Below are 20,643 nucleotides of genomic sequence, written 5' to 3' on the forward strand. Positions count from 1 at the left end.
AACACAGCACCCACAACTAAATGGAAACTAAATTTCTTAGACAGTGGCATCAAAAGAAAAACATTTAAGGTAATTTGCAAAAGGGGAAATTTCAAATAGAAATTGGAAGTTGAAAGTTGTCATTTGAGTGGATGGAAAATAAAACAAAAAAATCAAATCTAGTTGTGTGAGCTTTGGAAACCTGACCTGAGTCTTGACAGCACACCTTTACTTCATAGTAAGATTAGAAATTGTTCATCCCTGCCCCCAAACCTAATTGCAGTTTAGGTCATTTGCTGTTTTACATACCATGCCGTGCTTCCAGGAAATTAGTCAAAATGACAATGAAACTTTGGCCTTTTTTTCCACTTTAGGTTCTGCGGTTGCAAAAATGCATAAAATGGGATTGATTTTGAGCGATTAGGGATGAAACTGAATTGCTCCTCCTGCCATGCCATCAGTGCATGAGGGAATTATCAGTTTTTTTGCTCCTTTGCATAAAGAGTTCAGCTAAATAATGAAAGATGAAAATTGAATTGTAAAATTACATTATTGCATGAGACAACATTCCACTTACTAAACGCACAGAGGGTACAATGAGTGATATTATCTGAAAAAAGAAGGAACCTTGAATGTTCTAAATTTTTCTGTTCAAAGTTCTGCTTCACTTCTCATCAAAAATTTTTACAATCATGCATTTTCACTTCACAGTGGGTTATGATAATACATTTTTGTAAAAATACCATTTTCTCTTCTCACGATAAATAGATCATAGTGGAGCTATACAACCATATGCATTTAAGTAGCTTTGACTTAGAATCTATGCCGTATTTTGACTCAAGGAAAAGTCTGCACTTAGGGTGATACTTGAAATGTCTTGTTCAGGAGTGAGCTGAATCCTTTCTGACTGGTTTAATTTTGGTGACATCAGTGACAAACTTCATTTGCAGTGCTTCCTCAAAAAATACAGTATAGAAACCACAAGGTTTTCATGGTATATTTTAGAAACATAACATGGATACACTGATCAAAACTGATCCTACTCCCCCGGCCCCAGCTGTCAGCTGCAGGACACCCCGTTCACCCACCCACTCAATCCCCATTCTTATTTATCTCTACTTCCTGGGGCCGTGTTAGTTCATTCCTGTGTCGCTGCTCTCTCCTTCCCTTGCTCTTCTCTCTCTCGTTTCACTCCTTGTTTCCGGGCAATTGGGTCTGGGTGTTGGCGGTGGGGGCGGGGGGGGTAAGAGGTTGGGGTGGAGCTGCTGGGAAGTTTGTGTGTGTGCGCACATGTATGTGTGTGTGTGTGTGTGTGTGCTGGGAAGTGAGCTAATAAAGGACGGTGATCCATGAAAGGCCTTGAGCAAAGACACAGTCAATTACCTAATGCCTGGACCAGACCGCAGGGCCCCCCACACACACATTCTTTCTCTTAACATACTCTCACACACACACACACACCCATGCATACACCTCATTTACGTATACATGGAGAGGGGGCAATAGAGGGCATAACTGGGAATTGTGTGCAACTGTGTGGGTGGGTGTGCATATGTGTGTGATGGAGAGCGGCGATTTATTAAATTGCTGTCACTTTTGACAAATTTGTGCAACTCAAGTTGAAAGGCTTAGGCTGTGGTTCTCTTATTTTACATTATTTTAGAGGAGAACACTGTGACACGCATCATACAGAAACTCATGGACATCCTTTATCAAAGCAGACCACATGTCTCCATGACATATGGCTGACCTGACTATCACTGGACTCGAGCTTTATGAAACATTTGTGGACAGTGAAAGAAAATGTTATTGTCATCCGAAGTGTGTGTCACTATGGGGCACAAGTTCCAGGTGATGATTGACTTTTGATTGTCAATTTTGGGGCATAACCATTATCACATGCTGATCAATAAAGATACAGTGGCTCTCAAAATTTTGTTGAATCCCCTGCAAATAAATCATATTCATCTTATTAATAACTGAAAAATAAAAGTAGCTGGTAAGAATATAACATTCTATATAACATAAAATTTCTTGTGCTGCATGTTTTATTTATTCTGTGAAAAAAAACTGATAGACCAATTTGTAACATAGAATGCGTTTATCATTTTTTTAACTTACCTTCTGATGACAATGCGGCACTACAATCTGAGGATTTCACTATCGGCATACTCATCATAGGAATCTCGACTTTGGCACAGCTGGAAAAGCATCCCCCCTCTTCCCCTGGTTGTTGAACAGCAAGAAGGTATCCAAAAAAACAATCAAGATCATTACATGAGCTAAAAATTTTTAAATATGCTGGCCAATAAATGTGTCTTGAGTATACATTGTATCAGTTCACTGACAAATTGTGACACCACTGTTTGATTTTTTACTTCTAATCTTAGTATACAACTGGTTGAGCTTTAATAATCATGTAATGTGATGTAAAGGAAATGTATTTTTTAATAAAGTACACATGTATGTATGACTGTACATGCGTACCGACTGCCCTCATTCAGAAATCCTGTTGCATTATTATGTTGCAATTTCAGTTGGGTTGCTCAAGGATGAGACTATTAACCCACTTTGCATTGTGAATGTTTATTTTGTTGACATCAATACAAGATGTCAAATTTAACTGATACTGGTCTCTGGTTGCCACTTTGCTGGCCCCTAAGTGTATGCAGCTTGAGTCCACAGAATGCAATGCAACTAAATACTGAACAGGGTAGAGTGGCATGAAAACTGCCATAATGCTGCCAGGGAAATTATTGTGTGTGTGTGTGGGGGAGATCAAACAGAGGGTTAATAAGAGTACTTCACAAATAATTGGTTAGATTAGCCTATGAATGATAATAAGGTTATTATGAAGTGGCTTAGAAAAGATATAAATACACAGTGATACACACATTTACCCATACATGATTAAAACCAATACAATCCCTGAAATGATGTAAGAGGAGAGTGCAATACTGTTCATAGTAAAATTGTAGTCTAAACAGTCTGAACATTACTTTTTGGAGTATAATAATTGCTTTTCATTGAATATATTTGCCCATCTGATACTTATTGTATCGTAATGTTTGTGATAAGGTTAAAGAGTTTACTACTGGATTAAATTAAAATGCTTTAATTGTCTGCTCTTGTAGAAGTTTGACTTACAGCTACTGTAGTCTTATATACTCACGTTGTCGTAGTTCTCTCCGCACCTCCTCCAGGCGTGTGTAAGAGTTTTGTAGACACAAAGATAACTCAGGGTAATCTAAACCCTGCTCCCAAATGTCACCCGGATCTCCGAAACTGCCCTGATTCAACAAAAAAAAGAGGAGATATACAATAACCACTCCACTGTATTTTTCTGTCTTGATTGTCTATCACCTCTGTACTCATATCTTTTTCCCATTGGTAGTGAAGACGTGTGGTTAAAACCACAGGAAAGTGTTCATCTGTCCTCCTGTGACACAAAGACCATTAAGTCAAAAAAAAAAAAAAAAAAAAAGAGATTGAAAATGTATATTTTTTTTATATACTGTTAGGTTTGTTGTGTTGATAGATCTATCAAAACTATGGGCAGTGAGGTGATTTTTGTCACATTTTTGCCGATTTTTGCTGTACTTCCTTTCCATGCTTTAAAACATTTAGTCGAGTGGCCACTTTACAATCAAAAATATATGTATATAATTTTGTTCTTGAAACACGAAAGGCCAAATGTTTATTGAAGATAAGCTCTAATAATGAATGGATCAGTGTGTTTAAACTTTGACCATGTCCATTCAGACACTGCAGCTTAAGTTGTTGTTAAATGTTGTTGTTTATCTGGGGTGACCTTCAGTTGCTGTAAAGTGTAGGGAAAAAAGGAGAATAAGGAAAGAGAGATATAGAGAGGGACAAGGACCCTGTCCTTGCTCCTATCGCCACGGGATCGGTGGCCTGGCCTGACCACTTCCACAGCCAACACCTCCTTATCCATCACCACTTAGATAGTTATCATACTGGAGAAGGAGGGGGTGCTGAACATAGGGTTGAGTGCATAAGAAAGAAAGAAAGAAAGAAAGAAAGAAGGAAAGAAAGAAAAGGAGAAAAAAAGACCAAACAACAACCATTGAACAGAATAGTGTGGTCAGTGTAGTCATAAGGGTAGATCCAGGCTCCTTCTCCCCTTCTGTGTAGGAGACTTACCTATACTATATTCAGAGAGTATCTACCATCACTGCAGACCCCATAACTCCACTAAACAGCCCTTTTCCCCCTTCAAGCTTTCAATGAAATGGTACAGGACCATCAGAAAAGTGGCCAGCCACTATCCCAAATTGCCTTTAACATTCAAGCAATATCTGTTAGAACCTTGAACAGGCACCTTAGGAAGGAGAATGATTATCATAGACTCCGCCATGATACTTCTTCAAATGCAGAATAACATTTTTATCACTTGAAATATTCATCATTGGTACATTTTATTACACTGGCACAGATATTTTCTTCACAGAGATATGTAGCCTGATTGCTGCAACTTGTTTAACTCTATATACCACTTGTAGTTTGTCTTTATTTCTTCCCCTGCTATTACATTATATATCATTGTATTACTCTTTCTGTGGACTGGTATGGACTACAGAAGAAAAAATGTTTTTTGTATTCAAAGTTTTACAAAAATGTTAGAAATGGAACACTGAACTACATTCCAGGGTGAAGGAGCAAAGCACAGACCAGATACATTTATTTTTAAGAGTTGCCAATCTATTTTACCGCTGCAATTTTGCCACTGTATATGGAAGTAAGAAAACTTGACAGGAACAGACACGGTCAAACATATAGGTCTCACTCACATACAGACTCTAACAACCCCCGAGAGAGCTGTGTACCATGTTTTAATGATGTCATCTTTCTTTTATAGGAGTTTTAAAGGATCTCTGATTTCAATAAGAACGGTTCCCCATGGAGAAAGGAGAAGATGTTGGGGGACTTGAATAATCGGAATGGAATAAAACTAATAGTCACCTGTTGTGGATGCTTTTTCTTTTTCTTCTTTTTTCCGCAAGTGTCCATCAGACTTACTGTTTTAGCATTACTTTTTTCAAGTCTTTGCACTATATTTGATATGGCTAAACACGTTTAATTTTACCTCTGTATCTTTTAACACTTTACCTTGTGATTCTTCATCCCAATGGGGGGCAGTTTTGGCCTTGTGGTGCTGCACGAATCTCTGATCCATGGAGATCCAGGACTTCCAGGAAGGCTGAGGACTGCAGGGATTGGTGTACTCAAGAGGCCAGTCCGAGCCCTGGGGGTGAGCCTTGTTGGGGGCTTATACTTGACCTGCCTCAGGACTAGCTCCATCTCATGAGGCACCGGCCTGAATGGGGAGTTAAAGACCCCTGGAATCTTGAGAGACAAACAGACACAGAGAGGCTACTACTTATTTGCAAGAAGTGAAAGACACGGGTGTAATATCGTCGTGGTCAGTCTTCCCAAAAGGTAGACTAATATAGAATATTAACAATCACATCTTTCATTGATTTTGAGGTCTGGGAAAGTTGGAAACAAAAACATAACCACAAATCAGTACCTTGTCAGTTCTATATCTATATCTATGTCAGTTCTATATGGGATTTGCAGCCAAATCCCATAAATACACGGACAGTTCAACCCAATGCCTTCTTGTTAAATATGCATGAGTGAAACAAATGCTATCTGGCATTCATTAAATCGTCATAGGTGAAACACGCTACTCATACATAACACCCTTTGAGGTGGACCAGGTTAAGATTTCAACAAGGGTATCAGGAGACATGAGTGATTAGCTGATACAGTAACAAGGCCAGACTGTGTTTACATTAGCAGATGTTGCCATTATCTGTTCGATTCTGCGCTAGTTAGTAGATAAACCGTTCTCAATTACTTGCCGTTGCTTTATGACTGATATCAGAATCAGTACTCAGTGGATCAACTGTCAGTAAACACTAACAGCAAGAGGTATGACTATCTTCATGGTGATTATCTAAGGCTGTACCTTCTTCATATTTAAACCTTATGTTGACATTTGTTCTTCACATCGTGAAAATTATTATGAATTTGGTGGAAATAATGTAATCAGTTGTAAGAGTTAAATTGTGATGGTCAACAAGAATACTAAAGTTAACTAGAAATAACATTTAGATATAAACGTGACATCAAAAGTTATTAATTAAAAAAACTACAACTTTCTTGCAGCCGAATATATTATTCATAAACTGTCTGCCTTTGTCTTTTGTCTGTCTATAAATGTGGCCCTGCGATTGACTGGCGACCAGTCCAGGGTCTAACCCGCCTCGAGCCTGATGACAGCTGGGATAGGCTCCAGTATCCCCCGCGACCCTGAGTGCAGGATAAGCGGTGTGCGGTGAATGAAGAGATGGATTAATGATACATTCCAAAAAGAATAGTTTATTTCTTGTATATTTGCTATCTGCATCCATACATTATAAGTATCTGCATTATTAACAGTCAATAACAGAAATATTTTATATATATGAAACATCTCTTATTGTGTGAGGTATGTTTGACATTTGCCACAGATGGTCTTTTAACACGGGTTCAAAAGATTCAAAGATTGATTGATTAGCAATGTTTGTTTCTATTTTTTGAAACACGAGTTATTTTAATGTATATGTCAAGTACTACAAAACAAAAACAGACAGTATTTCAACTCCTTCATTAACTTTACAAGTGATTTTTTTACATATTGGATATAAATGCAGATGTGGGGGACTAACTCAGCTAATCAAGTTAATCACTCTGCATACATATATTCACCGTCAGGACTTCAAGTCACCTCAAGTGAGAATTTTATTTTGACAAAGGAAGATTTGTCTTTTCTGAAGTATATTAGAATACCATGGCATTGCTGAGAACAATTAGTTCTTTGTACTCAGCTAATCTGAGATTGGTAGATGCTGTTAATAATGGTCAAAGATCATATGCAGATCAATCTGGAAAGCCCTACAAAATATGCCAAATTGCCAACTTTGCTATTTCTTTACATTTTCAAGTTTTAAGGGTTAATTGTGCATAACCTATGATTAAAAAAAAGACCCATTTAAGGGGCACAGGACCACAATTGCACAAAATCAATAACGCGCACAAGCAAATACACAGGCATGTGCATGCATGCGCACAACTAATACACACACGTAAATTATTTGCCAGGCTTAAATACACACTAACAACCACACACACACATTCAAGCCCAAAAGTACCAACCTAGCTACAGGAAGAGCAATGATGTTGACCCCAGGAACCTACCATCTTTGTCTCTGTCAGAGGGACTTGGGGCCTTTTGGTAAGTTGTGTGTAAGACTGTGTTTGTGTGTGTGTGTGGGCTTTGGGTCCGAGAAGTGAGGAAGGATGAACTGTGTGGGAGAGCCATCTATTCACTCCTGACAAGGTCAGAGCTACGAAGGGAAAGAGTCCCTTGCCATATGCAAAGAAAGACATATATATAAATACATATATATATGTATATACATACATATATACACACACACACACACATATATATATACACACACATATATATATTTATATATACATATGTACAAAAAATGGATATATACACACATATAGATATTGATATATAGATATAGAAGATAAACACACACACACACACACACACACACACACACACACACACACACACACACACACACACACACACACACACACACACACACACGTTTATGCATATGTCTATATGCATATTTACGTACAAGAGACTGAGCTTTTAACACATTGAAAGGCAAATAGATTGACGCATCAGTAATAGACAGATCAATAGACACATGGACAGATGGTTATGGGTAAAAGACCATTCTTTCAAGTATCTTTACTAGATAAAATGGTGGTGGTGGGATGCTCCATTCGTTAGTCGAACAGCAGATGATGACAATGTTGGTTGCATAGGCATTAAGGACAGAGAGAGAAAGAAAGATAAAAAATAATGGTGGTGGTGGTGGTGTGTGTGCATGCGCATGTGTGTATATATATATGGGGGGGGGGGGTGCTGAATCAACAGTGACCACTGTGCTTTATCTTCATTATGATCCCAGTGGGGAGTCACAAAGATGCCTGGATGCCACACACATACACACCTGTGCCAAGGGAAGCACTAAAATACTCCACTCAGCACATCACAGAAACCATGAGGACACATGCTCAGTCATGTGTGCATGCACGAGGCCAAACAGTTTTCCTGTTGTAACTAAAGAAAGAAAGTGACAAAGAAGTCAGCCCCAGTAGCCAGTCCCTGGGGTTACTCCAATGAGACTGGTATCTCATAGCTGATATCTTTTCCCTGTATGTTGAGCTTTATTTTAAATGTGCATAGGTACTTCCATGACTGCACTCAGTAAAGGTCACCACTGCTCTATGGTTATTTTGTGGACATGGATCTCTATCCAGGGTGCAAGCATACTCACACAAAACAACCTCAAGTATCAGAATATCACCATTAGTGAGTTAACTACTTGAATTGGAAGATTAATGATCTAGGTGGTGTTTAGGTATTTTAAACATACTTTATATATGGTACAGGGCTATTTAGAGTGGGTTGTTAAATTAAATTTGTAGCTGATGAAATGAAAAAGGTAATATTTATCTGTCCTGATTTTCACCTTGAATCTGCAGTTTAAATACAAAAGCAAAAAAGACAAATCATTCTGAGGAGCAAATACATTTTTAGCTGTCATACATATATATACTGCTCAAAAAAATAACACTTGAACACCACAATGTAACTCCAAGTCAATCGCACTTCTGTGAAATCATAGTGTCCACTCAGGAAGCAACACAGATTCATTTTGACTTTTTTTTAAGGACATTACATCAAAGTTGGATCAGCCTGGAGTTTGTTTTTACACTTTAATTTTGAGTGTGATTCTTATCCAGACCTCCATGGGTTGATACAATTGATTTCCATTGATCATTTTTGTGTGATTTTGTTGTCAGCACATTCAACTGTGTAAAGAGCAAAGTATTTCATAAGAATGTTTCATTCATTTAGATCTAGGATGTGTTTTTTAAGTGTTCCCTTTATTTTTTTGAGCAGTGTATATATTACAGGCTAAAGAATATTCACTTCAATTCTTTTTTTAAATAACTAAAATAAGAGTTAATTCTAAATTAACTAAAATGCTATCCAGATACCCATTTAGTACTTTTCAAACACAGACCTTATAACACTTGCTGCTAAATGTCAAGGACAGAGTATTTGTCAGGAGAAGAATATATTAATTTTAACGTATATATGTTAACCATATAGCTGAATTGAATATGATTTTGTTTAAAAATAGCTGCATTTATGTCACTGTATTTATGTAGGTGTATATGTAGACAAACCTGCTTTGTGCTGATGAGGTGGTGTAGCCGGTGAGCTTCATAGACCTTGGCCGTCTGCTCTTTCACCCTTTCTAGACAGTCTCTCTCTTTTTTCTTGATATTCTCAAATTCATCAAGCTCTTTCCTGTAATTAACAAAACACATTTCCCAAATGACATTAAAACGATTGCATGTTTCTCTTGAATAATTGTTGTCGGCCTCATACGTGTTGTCCCTTTAGTAGAATTATCAAAGCAATTGAATCTATAGGAAACATTATATTAATTAAAAACTTGATAACAATTTACTGTACTATGAAACTGTGGCTGTTTATTCTAAATGCATTCTAATGCTAATTCCCCGAAGTGTCCTTCAGATGAATAAAAAAGTGCCTAATGATAAGAGAGAGAGACTGGGCCAGACATGGAAAGAGAGAGGAGGTGTGGGCGCAAAACAAGGGAGTAACTGCATGGAAAAAAACAGCAAAGTGAGATGGCGAGAGGCTATAAGTGGGAGGATGATGGATATATTTCATCACTGCAGCCAGGACAGGTCTGTCTGTGACATCTGTTAAGCGAAGCTGGCTAAATTGGATGCATTAAAAGCCCATACACAGCAATTTCATTTGGCAATCACATAGCCTTATTGTTACAAGGGGGTAATAACTTAAAGAGGGAATTGGAAACAATTACTAAAACACACATGTCACGGTAATGTGAAAACACATGCACGCGTACAAAGATAAGTGTAAAGCCGATCTATTTCCACAAGAGCAATACCGAAAGGAGTGAACAATAGCTCATCAACAATTATTTGTGTCTTTTTTTGTCCCAATTTTTTTCTCCTCACTGTCCAATACAACTTCTGTTTTCAATTACAAACCTCCGTAGAGGAATCAGAATATTCATAGTATGTGTCTGTGTAATGTGAGGTTAATACATTCTGCAGCTTCTGACATTTAAAAAGAAATCACAACACCGCTTCCATTGCCTTTGCTTTCTCATTCCTTCCTCAGCATTGGATTAAATTACAAAATAAATGAAATATGCAGAACATTGCTCATGTGCATTTATGTATGCAGTGAGAGAGCAAGAGCAAGTATGTGTTTATGCGTTAAGCACAGTAATTTTAGACAACGTGAATGAAGGTATAACCATACCCTATGTATACTTGTGATTGTGTGTGCGTGTATAAATATAGAGGTTGCTTGGCCTCTATTTGTCAACCTGACTAACATGGATATTACTTACTAATGTAAAATATAAAGTTCTGGTGGTAGCTTCTCACAAACTCATAAATGGAAAGGAGTAAATGTGTGTATTTATGTTATTTTAGGCATTAACGGAAATGGCAATGCATCCGAGGGTCAGGATCTGTTCTCATATCTGTGTATAAGTTGTCCCAGTAAGTGAGTCAATAATATTAAGTGTCCACGCAGTTCATGCAGCTTAACTATTTGTCTACACATCTTTAAAACATGTCCATGTGTAAGCAGACCTGTGTGTGTGTGTGTGTGTGTGTGTGTGTGTGTGTGTATGTGTGTCTGTCTGTCTCAGACTGAATGGGTGACCTTTGCTTCCCTGCTTCCAGTCCCAATGTTATTAATTGCTGTGTAGTGGACAAAAGCCAAACAGATTTGTAACGGCTGAAGGCACCTCGATCTGTGTCGACCCAACCAGCCGCCACAACATACAACCCTCATTAGCCCTGTTCGGCACACTGCACGTGCAAAGTGTGTGTGTGTGTGTGTATGTGAAAGACTGTATATCACAGCCAGTGAGTAAGTGTGTGAAAATAATCAACACTAAAGGGTTAACTGATTTCAAGACAAAATAAAATTCCATAAACACTGTGCTTAATTCGAAACGTTATGCATGTATATAGGATTTCAGGATTGTCACTATTTGATAAATGCAGTAGATGGATAAATCAGATACCGTTAAATGTTTAATATGTCTCTTTGCAAATGCTCTAGTGGAAAATACTGACATGGAAAGTTGGAATCAAATCATGAGAACTAAAAGAGATTGGTATCCTAATGTTTTCCACGAAAGCTTTCATATCAAACCAGGTACCATCCAACTTTTAGATGGTGACATTTTTAAAATATACTCACTTATAAATATGTTTAGTTTGCCTTCTAATGATGTATGGCTGCTCTTAATACAGATTATTTTTTAGATGAGTGCATAGCTATTGCACAATTAAATCAAGTTAACTTAACCTACTCTCAAATAGTCAAATTTCTCACTGACATTTAACCCTAGCCTGTTAACTTATTTAAAAGCATTATATAGTACAGCTAAATTTCTTTCTTCTTCCTCAATAATTTACTACTCGGCTCACAACGAGGAGTCAAGGGCTGATGGGATATCAGAGATTGAGGCATTGTGAGACAGTGGGCCAAACTTGCGGTCGTCAGGGCCAGCACCAGAGCAACTAATTGGTCAGATTCTAAATATTTAATGGAGGTCTGACCTGATTGGCTGTCTTAATTGCTCCAATTAAATGATTCAATAGCTGACAAGGAAAAGGGGGGGTCAGCAAGTCAATTCAGACAGTGACCAGTTCAATGTATTGAGCTTTCAACATCCTTCAACACAGTGTTTCCAATTAAGAGACTAACAAATTGATCAATTAATTTTAGAAATTACAATGACTAATGCCATGAAAAGGTATGGAACCAAATAATGATCTCAAGTGTGCAATCAAAACATGAAATATCATCTGATTTTCCCTACTTTCTTTCATTGTTTTCTCTACAATTGTAATTTTCTAAAGAGGCACAGAGGGCATGGTAACCCCACTCGCGCTCCAAACACACACACACACGCACGCACGCACGCACACACACAAACATACACACATGCACAATGAATATACAAATCCAATCAGACTGAAGAAGTTAACCTGTCTCCTCCCAAACTGGATCAGAAAGAAGCAGAAAAAGACAGACGAATGCACAGAAGCAAAGAAAGCTTGCGGAGCAGGCAGGGCCCACTCTTTTCACTGTAGCTGCTCTCCTTTCATGAATGTCCTTGAAAAGGGACACGAGAGAGGGGGGAATGAAGAAGGCTTGAGACAGAAAGAGAAAAGTAACAACAAGAGTAGATACACTATAGCAAGAGGAGAAAGAACTCCTAACTTCACCGAGTTCATGCATTCATTTCAAGACCTGCTTTCTCTTGTATTAAGGATAACTAGCAAATAAGTTATTTTGATGCTGTTGCTGTATGACCAAAAGAATTATTTATCTGATTAAGCCTGTAATAATTACACAGCTGTTTAGGGTAGATAGAGAAATAATTCATGTAGCCAACAGGCCGTGGTTGTGGCAGCAGCGATGACACCAGCACATTTGGTAAATATGCAAAGTAGACTTGCCTCGCTCTCCCTAATTGCCCCCATCGTCCCAATGCATGCCCTTATTAAAGCCTAAGAACTTTAAGTGTCTCCATGACAAAGTGATAAATTGTAGGGGTATCATGGAAAACTATTGCAGGGTGGTAACTGCGCCGGGTCCTGACTTCATTAGTCTATGCAGGATAGGAAGGATGAACGAGGATGAATACCAAAACACAATGAAAGGATAAAGAAGACAGAGGGAAAGAAACATTTAGCACGTTTACTGAGGGAATTTTACAGAAAGAAAAGAGATGAAAAGATTGAAAGAAATGACCAGAAGAGAGGGCACGGAATAGAAGAGGTTAGTGAAAGCAGTGTGTATTGGCGGGCTGCTGTACCTAATGAAATGACACAGTTCGTTTCATGCAGGGGAGATCTGTCATGAGAGAATGACTCAGACAGAGAGAGAGAGAAAAAGAGAGAGGGAGGGAGTCTATGCATTACTCCCATATGATTACAATGCACAGCTGATCAGCTTGCGCTAAATGGAGACCATTAGTTCAACTTTGAATAATTCATACAAAGAGGCTGGACAGACACACAGTCTTACAGGGGAAAGGAGCAATGCCGGTGGATTAAAAAGCAGACCTTTAAGCAGACCTTGGTTGGGTGAGTGATCAGGGAGCATAAGATCCAAGGGCTCAGTGGCTCACAGAAAAGGGATATTTTGAATAAATGCCAGCAAGGCATGAATTGATTGTGACTCTGGAAGTGTTAAATAAACATGTGATTAACTGAAGAGAAAATGACCTAAACACCCCCTAACCGGAAAGGCTTTGTGTTTCAGTTTGTGAAAGTGTGTACGTGTGTGTATAATTGATAAGGTGAAATCTCACCAAATGGTGAGACTTTTTTCAACCATTTTTAGTTCAATGTTGGCAATTCCTTTGAGCTCTGCTTTTGGTACTAAATTGTTCCTAATTAATAAAAAGAAATAGAAGGAAAAGTGCAGCAGCACACTCGACCTCGAAAGGATAACAAATAAATATCTTCAAGAACACATCTTCACTGATAAGTGCGGCAAGAAAAAAAAAAAAAGCTTGCTCAAGTGAGACTCAATTGCAAAACTTTCACAGTTTCTTATAGGATTAAGCTTTTTTGCTGGGTTTGGTGATTTTCATATTATAAATAACATTAAATATTTATAGATAATATTAAGTTAGGACCACTTTGTGAAAGCTACACAATTATATGCATGATTCAGTCGGTTTTACATCTTTTGACACATGAAAAGGTTGTATGTGTATCAGCCTGTCTTTGTGTGTTATAGTACTGAGGTGCCATCACTTTGTTAATTGGCTTAGCCTTTTCCCTCCTACCTCCGAAATGGGGCTTGTGGGTAAGTAAGGGGGAAACTCAGTGATCCAAGGAGCACTTTAACAAATTTACATTTAATTTTAGCAGAGGCCTGAAGATATTTTCGAGTAAAATATATTAGCAACATTAAAAATGTGACTGTTAGCTAAGCACAATGTTTTTTTTTTTTCTTTTTTAGTCAAAAGTAAAAGATTGCGTATCTTTAGCAGTAAGCCCTGGAGCACAGGATGTTTTATTAATGCAGGAACCATGGTTCAAATAAGAGCCTATTTTTTAATTTCTTCACATCATTCATTTCTCTCTCTGTTAGCCTAAAGCATATCAGGCTTTTCTCCCTTTCCCTCGTCTTTCCTCGCTTTCACTCTGTTTCAGTTACTCTCATTCCGTCATGTTTCCTTTAGGTAACTACCAACATCTCTTTTTCTCTCATTGTCTCTTTCCCACGTACGCACGCACACACGCTGGCACATGCACAGATAATTTACATGGTCATTTACTCTCATTTACTATGTACTTAAGTTGAATAAAAAATAATAGTCGCATAGTTCAGTGAATAAAACATTTTGAAATGATAGGCTTGCAATTGGTTTAAATAAATTGTCAACCCATAATTTAAAAAACAGCATTAGAAAGGCAGTGAGAAAAGTAGATCACAAATTACCGGTAGTTTCACAAGCAATTCTTTTTTCATCAACCCCGTTTTGTTTTACCTTTTTTCTTTACCTTACTAGTTTGTTTCTCAGGGCAAGTCTTTCCAGGTAGATCTGGCGTGCATAGAAGTTATGCACATACTTTCTCACATAGAAACCTCTCCATCGTCGCTGGATCTGAAAAATATTAGAGAACACCAGGGAAATTAAAAAAACAAAACATAGTTACTATTTCTTTTATGGACCTGAGCTTAAAGATTACATCAAAGGATGGTTTCCATGAGGTTGCTGAGGATCTTTTGCTTTATGGATTCAATGTTATTTTTCTGCTCTTCTACAACACAAAGTAACCGAAGCAAGACATTATTACTCCACGTTTTGCACTTTTTCACAGACCCAATGTCACGTTTGATCTGTTAAATATTGCCCAATTGTGACCTGAAGTCAGGAGTGCATGTTTTATAGCAGCAAATCACAATGACTTAATTAAAGAGACAATTTCCCCCCCAGATGCACACAAGTAAGCAAGGGTAACACAGGTACTTACAAATGTGATGCTGGTTTTCTGGGATCTAATTGAATGCTCATTTTGGTTACGTTTCAAAATCATGAAACCCTAATCAGGGTGTAGATACAGGTGACAAAAATGCAGTGGTATTTCCAGAATGCTTAACACTGTAAAATGATGAGTAACCATATATACATTTTCTCTGCTGTCTCTGTGGGGGAACAGCCCAAGATAGGACAGACAGCTGCCGCAGCCTCTTACACTGTATTGGTCCAGATTGATTATGGAGACTGCAGATTAGCAAATTCACACACACTCTCATATACCAGTAGACCATATAAAAGCCAGGGGGTGGATGTCCTTCAGACTAATCAAGAGATTAAAACAATGGCAGGTAAAAGAATAATCACACTATAAGAAGAGGGAAGAGGAGAAAAGAGGAGTGGAGGATGGGGAAAAACAACAAAGAGCAAAATGAGAATTAGCATTGATCTGCCAGTCAATAGATAATTTTAAATAAAGTAATTGCCGCCTCCCGAGTTCTTGCTGACCTTTGTTGACTAGTAAAATCAATGCTGTTGAATCTAATACAAATCCGAGGTGCAGCATGTAAACACTGGTTTCTATTACGACACTAATACATTATCCTCTGTTAGCTACCACGCCAAGATAAAAAACAACAGGAGAGAGGAGAGAGAAAAGAATCAAAATTGATTTGAAGGAAGTGACACAGGGGGATTCTGAGATGATTGTTTATTCCTTGGAGTTGTTTCTCTTTTCCCTCTCTTCCATTTAAACACCAAATATTTTTTTGGTTAAAAATAGAAAGAAAGAAAGAAAGAAAGAAAGAAAGAAAGAAAGACAGACAAGGCCTGTTAGAGCACGGACATCTTTCACATATTCATTTTCATATTCAAGGTCACTCCTTCTAAAATCCTATCACTGTGGTGAGAGGCCTGACAAGGTATGGAGGTATGAATATGTACTAAGAATTATGACATGTTTCTTCGGAATGGATGACACAAATCCAACAAGTTAGCAACGGTCACATTGTGAGATTATAACCATAAACCATTTATCAAGGGTTAAGTTTCAGTTGTCAGTTGTTCCAGGTTAATACAGTCCCCAGAGACTACTGCATTGAAGGCAATTCAGGAATGTGCCAAAAATGTTAACTTATGACTTTGTGGTTGAGAAGAAACATAAGGACTCCAAAAAGAATGTACAAAAAAATACAAAGGATTCCAATAAAACCAGCAGGGAAAAATTTTGTTTGGCCCTTGTGTGGTTCAAATGCAGCTTATTTTGCTAATAATTGAGCAACTTTCTTGCCCTTTTTCTATCTTTCCCATTAAAGTTCATAATCTTTCTGAAAGGGAATTTGGTCTTGTATATGGCCAATAAAGGACTATTTACTCTTACCTTCCAAAGCTACAACTCCACATGATGATATCAGCCATAATCATCTGTATATGTCCTAAATGGCTGAGTGATTCACTAGTCCACATATGAGATTTACTGAAGCAACAGGTTGGTCTCCTTTCATATTTGCATTTCTATTGAGTGTTAAACTTGAAGTATTTAATTTCCTCACTTTCCCCTGGTGCACAAAAAAGGAAAACATCTCTCACCAGCTGTATGTAGGCAGTATGAGGACAGACCTCCTTCAGTAAAACCTGATGGATCTTTTTTTTGTTGGCCAGTAAAACCCCTCAATGGGTGTGGCAGAATGAAATTGTTAACAAAAAGAGTGGACTATAAGGAATTGTAAAACTATAGGATTTTCTGTGCAAATTTCTTGAATATAAATGCCAAGGCATCAGGCACAGACATAGAACCATGATTAATTGTGTGAACAATAGCAGCCACTGATGGGGGAAAAATGTCAAATAAGTTGACTGCTCGGAGAATTCAGAGGTTTTTATTCAGAAGGTCTAACAAAGTCTTGGGCAATGAAAGCACACTTCTTAAGGTATTGATAAAATAAAATACATTTAAAAAATAATCTCATTGCATAATCTTCTGCTTACATAAATAAATAATTTCAGCATTAAAATACTGACTAAATAAGATTAGTTAAATAGGTCTAAATTAAAAGAAAATCGATAAATAATCAAAATGTTATGTTGCATTGCAACAGCAGTGACAGTTACTTGAATTCTCTATGAAAAGTTCAAAAAGATATCAATAGCACAATCCAGTTCAGTGACAGTCTAAAATGTCTTTACTCAAACAAAATACTTATTTTCCATCTTGATATTTCAATTTGTAAAATGCTAAATGTATTAATATTTCAAAAGGTCTTGATGATATTAACAAAATAAATCAGAGAATTAAAAAGCATTATTTTAAGGTAACGGTGAAAAAAAATGCATGTTTAATTTAAGCAGTTGTCAAAATGGACAATTGTTTTGCAGTGTAGTGGTATTATGAAGTGCTTATGAGCTGTCTTTGGGGCCTCCTATTCACAGCACATAGACAGTCCCCCAAATATGACACTTCATTTGCTAATACAAGACACTGTGGTGATATTTACCCTGACCGCCATCTCCTCGTAGAAATTCATCTTCATGATAAAATATGCTGCCTGTGAACACAAAGGAAAAGATGGCGTTACATCTTGTCTCCCAGCCCTCTGATCTGTCCACAGCAGGCGTCAAAGATAAAGAGCTCTTTATACATAATACATTGCACCGAGCAGCGCAGATAGGGCCACTGTGGAGGGGAGGGGGGGACGAAGGGGTAAAAAAAGAGAGCGGGAAAGCATAAGAGAAAAGAGGAACAAGAGAAAAAAGTCAGAGGCTATGGAGAGAGAGAGCGAGAGAGAGTGATTAGGGGGACTTTGTATCAAGGGGAGGACAGTGCTCTCTTAATACACCAACACAGACAAGGGCCAAGAAAATCTATGGTAGTCAAGCAGCGAGCTAATGGAGATGTATGATGGCCAAATGCTCTCCTCTGGATTTCATAATCAATGACAGCACTGCCAGAAGAGACTAACAAAAGGCCGGAGAAATATTCAGCGGCACACTCAACGAGCCGTCACACACCAAACGTGCAAGCCAACCACTGGGGGCACATTTCAGGAGCAAACTGGAGTGTCTGCTTTAAAAGGGATTCATATCTCGACACATCTTTTTTTAATAACGACAGGGAAGAGAGGAAGGAGAAGGAAGACAAAGACTTGAAAGGAGGCAGTAAATTCAGCTTGATGTTTGGAGATGAGGCTTTGTGAAAACCACATTACACATGATAAGGTTCACAAGAGTGAGAGAAAAGATGGGTAAGGGAGAGAGCGAGAGGAGGTGAAGATGACCAGAATCTCTCAGGGCTAATTCAAAATAGTACACTATGTCAATTGTAAGTGATTCAAATTAGCGCTCGTCTGTTTCCAAACAGCCTCTTTTTAGCCCATATGTGTGTTGTGACACATCCTTCATCGTTTATTCCAGTACCCCTCACCCCCATCCCCCTCAGCCCCTTTCCATTTCTTGAACGCCTCCCAAACGGTGGCTGGCAGTTATGCTTTAGCAAACAGTCAATTTACAGGCATGATAAATAGCTTGTTGTGATACGTTTACAAAACTCAATCCAGGGGAAAATTATACGTAAGAGCAGTGGGTATTGGATCCGGTATCAACAATCTGTTCAATTAAGAAGCAGTTGGAAGCAATATGCCGAAAATAGGGCCTTGTTTTACTAAAGCACACACATATACACACACATAAACTCCTCCACTATTTTCTTCTCTCGATTCCTCTCCGTACTCTATATGCATCCCGGGAGTTGCAATATAAATGGAATCCCATATCATATTACATCATATTTCCTAAGTGCTAATTTCCCAATGTGTAATGAGTGAATTATATTTCTTAAGGTCAGATGCAGGGACTTAGGAATATAGCAATTGAATTCTAATGCATGCTATCATAACATAATCAATATATCTATAGCCTTTCTGGGCTCCAGCTTACCTTCACCATTTGTCTGAAATGCACCCTTGCTGTGAAGCCCCTCCATATCTTCTGTATAATGACTGCCTTTTTGTGCAGATGGCTGTAATAAAGTCATATTGGGAAGAGGATTGGATGGTTATATTTCAGGTTGTAATGGGGGAAAACACTGGTCAAAGTTATCCAGATAAGCATGGATGGATTTTAAATGCAGGTTCTTTTAGTCACTGTGTTAATGGTGTGGGATTATCAGATTCCAGAGATATGTAAATGCTGCAAAATAAGATGCAGCTTAGAATACAATGTAAAAACAAGGTAAATTTAGGTAAATTAAACTGCTTCCTTTAAACACAATAAAGAGAGTGCCATATTTATTTCTGGCCATAAATGTTAAGTTTATAAAATATGTAAATGAAAAGGCCAATGAAATATCAAACTTACACACAAACACACAAGGATACACACAGAACGCCACAACTCCAGGCTTTTCGATCATGTCCTATGAGCCTTTCTCCCCCCTTAGTCGGCAGCACACATTTGTATTCATCTTCAAACATACTCTAAATGCAAGTCCGCTGCGATTCTCTGCCTCCAATGAGGCCATCAATTTCCAAAAGGCCATTTATATGCCCAGAAAATCAATGCTTATAGTGGGATAGCACAACCCCAGAGTTGCACTTAGGCAGCTAAAATTGTTGCTAATTATCCACTTAACGCATTGATCAATTAACTAAAGTAATCTGAATTAACCTACTGTCTGGAAGTTTGTCTGCTGACCCTGCAGAATGGTGCTGGGGTCACAGCATAGGAACAGACACAGAGAAAGAGACATTCATTTCTCTCTGTGTGAAAGGAGCACATAGAGCAAGTGACATTTATTCCTCAAGGCCATTTGCAAACCTCTAGAAGTCAGATTATTATGGGAGGTAGAGAGTACCAGGGTTTCCCTTGAAATTAACTCTTACATTCCTGCCGAATGTTTTCTACCCCCTGGAGGAAAAATAAAGCGCTAAATTGGCATATTAAATATTAAGGCGTGTATTATTTCTCTCCTTTGGCATATCAATGTGTGAAGGTCTAGTAAAAGTTATTCCCCCCCTCCCAGTTTTACAGAGCTAAATCACACACACACACACACACACACACACACACACACACACACACACACACACACACACACACACACAGGAAGAAGAAAGAAAGGTACCTGAGGTAAGCTCGAACTTTGCAGGCTCTGAACCAGCTCTGAATTCGTGTAGCGGCCTGGTTTTCCCTCTCTCTGTTCTCTTCAGCTAGTCTAACACACACACACACACACACACACACACACACACACACACACACACACACACACACACACACACACACACACACACACACACAGTATTATTTCGTTGCTCCTCAAGGTTCACCATACATCAGCATGTGCGTATCACATGCCAGTCTCTGTTGTTAAAATAACTAGTATCAAATTGCTATGTAACTATATATCAAG

General features: G+C 38.2%; 1 protein-coding gene across 1 annotated transcript; it reads right to left on the minus strand.

Moving 5' to 3' along the window:
- Nucleotides 1-5,097: 5,097 nt before the first annotated feature.
- On the minus strand, nt 5,098-19,183 carry spata17 (spermatogenesis associated 17). The gene is made up of 5 exons (XM_086174561.1): nt 19,170-19,183; nt 17,732-17,782; nt 14,761-14,864; nt 9,337-9,460; nt 5,098-5,346 (listed from the first exon to the last, which is right to left on the minus strand). The coding sequence occupies exons 1-5, from the start codon at nt 19,176-19,178 to the stop codon at nt 5,098-5,100; spliced, it is 537 nt and encodes a 178-aa protein (XP_086030687.1). The 5' UTR covers nt 19,179-19,183.
- Nucleotides 19,184-20,643: the final 1,460 nt, after the last annotated feature.

The sequence above is a fragment of the Fistularia commersonii genome, chromosome 27 (genome assembly GCF_037954325.1).
Source record: "Fistularia commersonii isolate RoL2024-O1a breed Wild chromosome 27, RoL_Fcom_v1.0, whole genome shotgun sequence".
Taxonomy (NCBI): Eukaryota; Metazoa; Chordata; class Actinopteri; order Syngnathiformes; family Fistulariidae; genus Fistularia; species Fistularia commersonii.

Bases quoted from the DNA above. Each gene is read 5' to 3' on its own strand.
- spata17 (XM_086174561.1), bottom strand. The intron at 14,865-17,731 runs GTAAATATCACC...AATATTTTTCAG, and splicing joins ACGAGGAGATGGCGGTCAGG to ATCCAGCGACGATGGAGAGG. The intron at 5,347-9,336 runs GTTTGTCTACAT...TTGTCTCTCAAG, and splicing joins ACCTCATCAGCACAAAGCAG to ATTCCAGGGGTCTTTAACTC.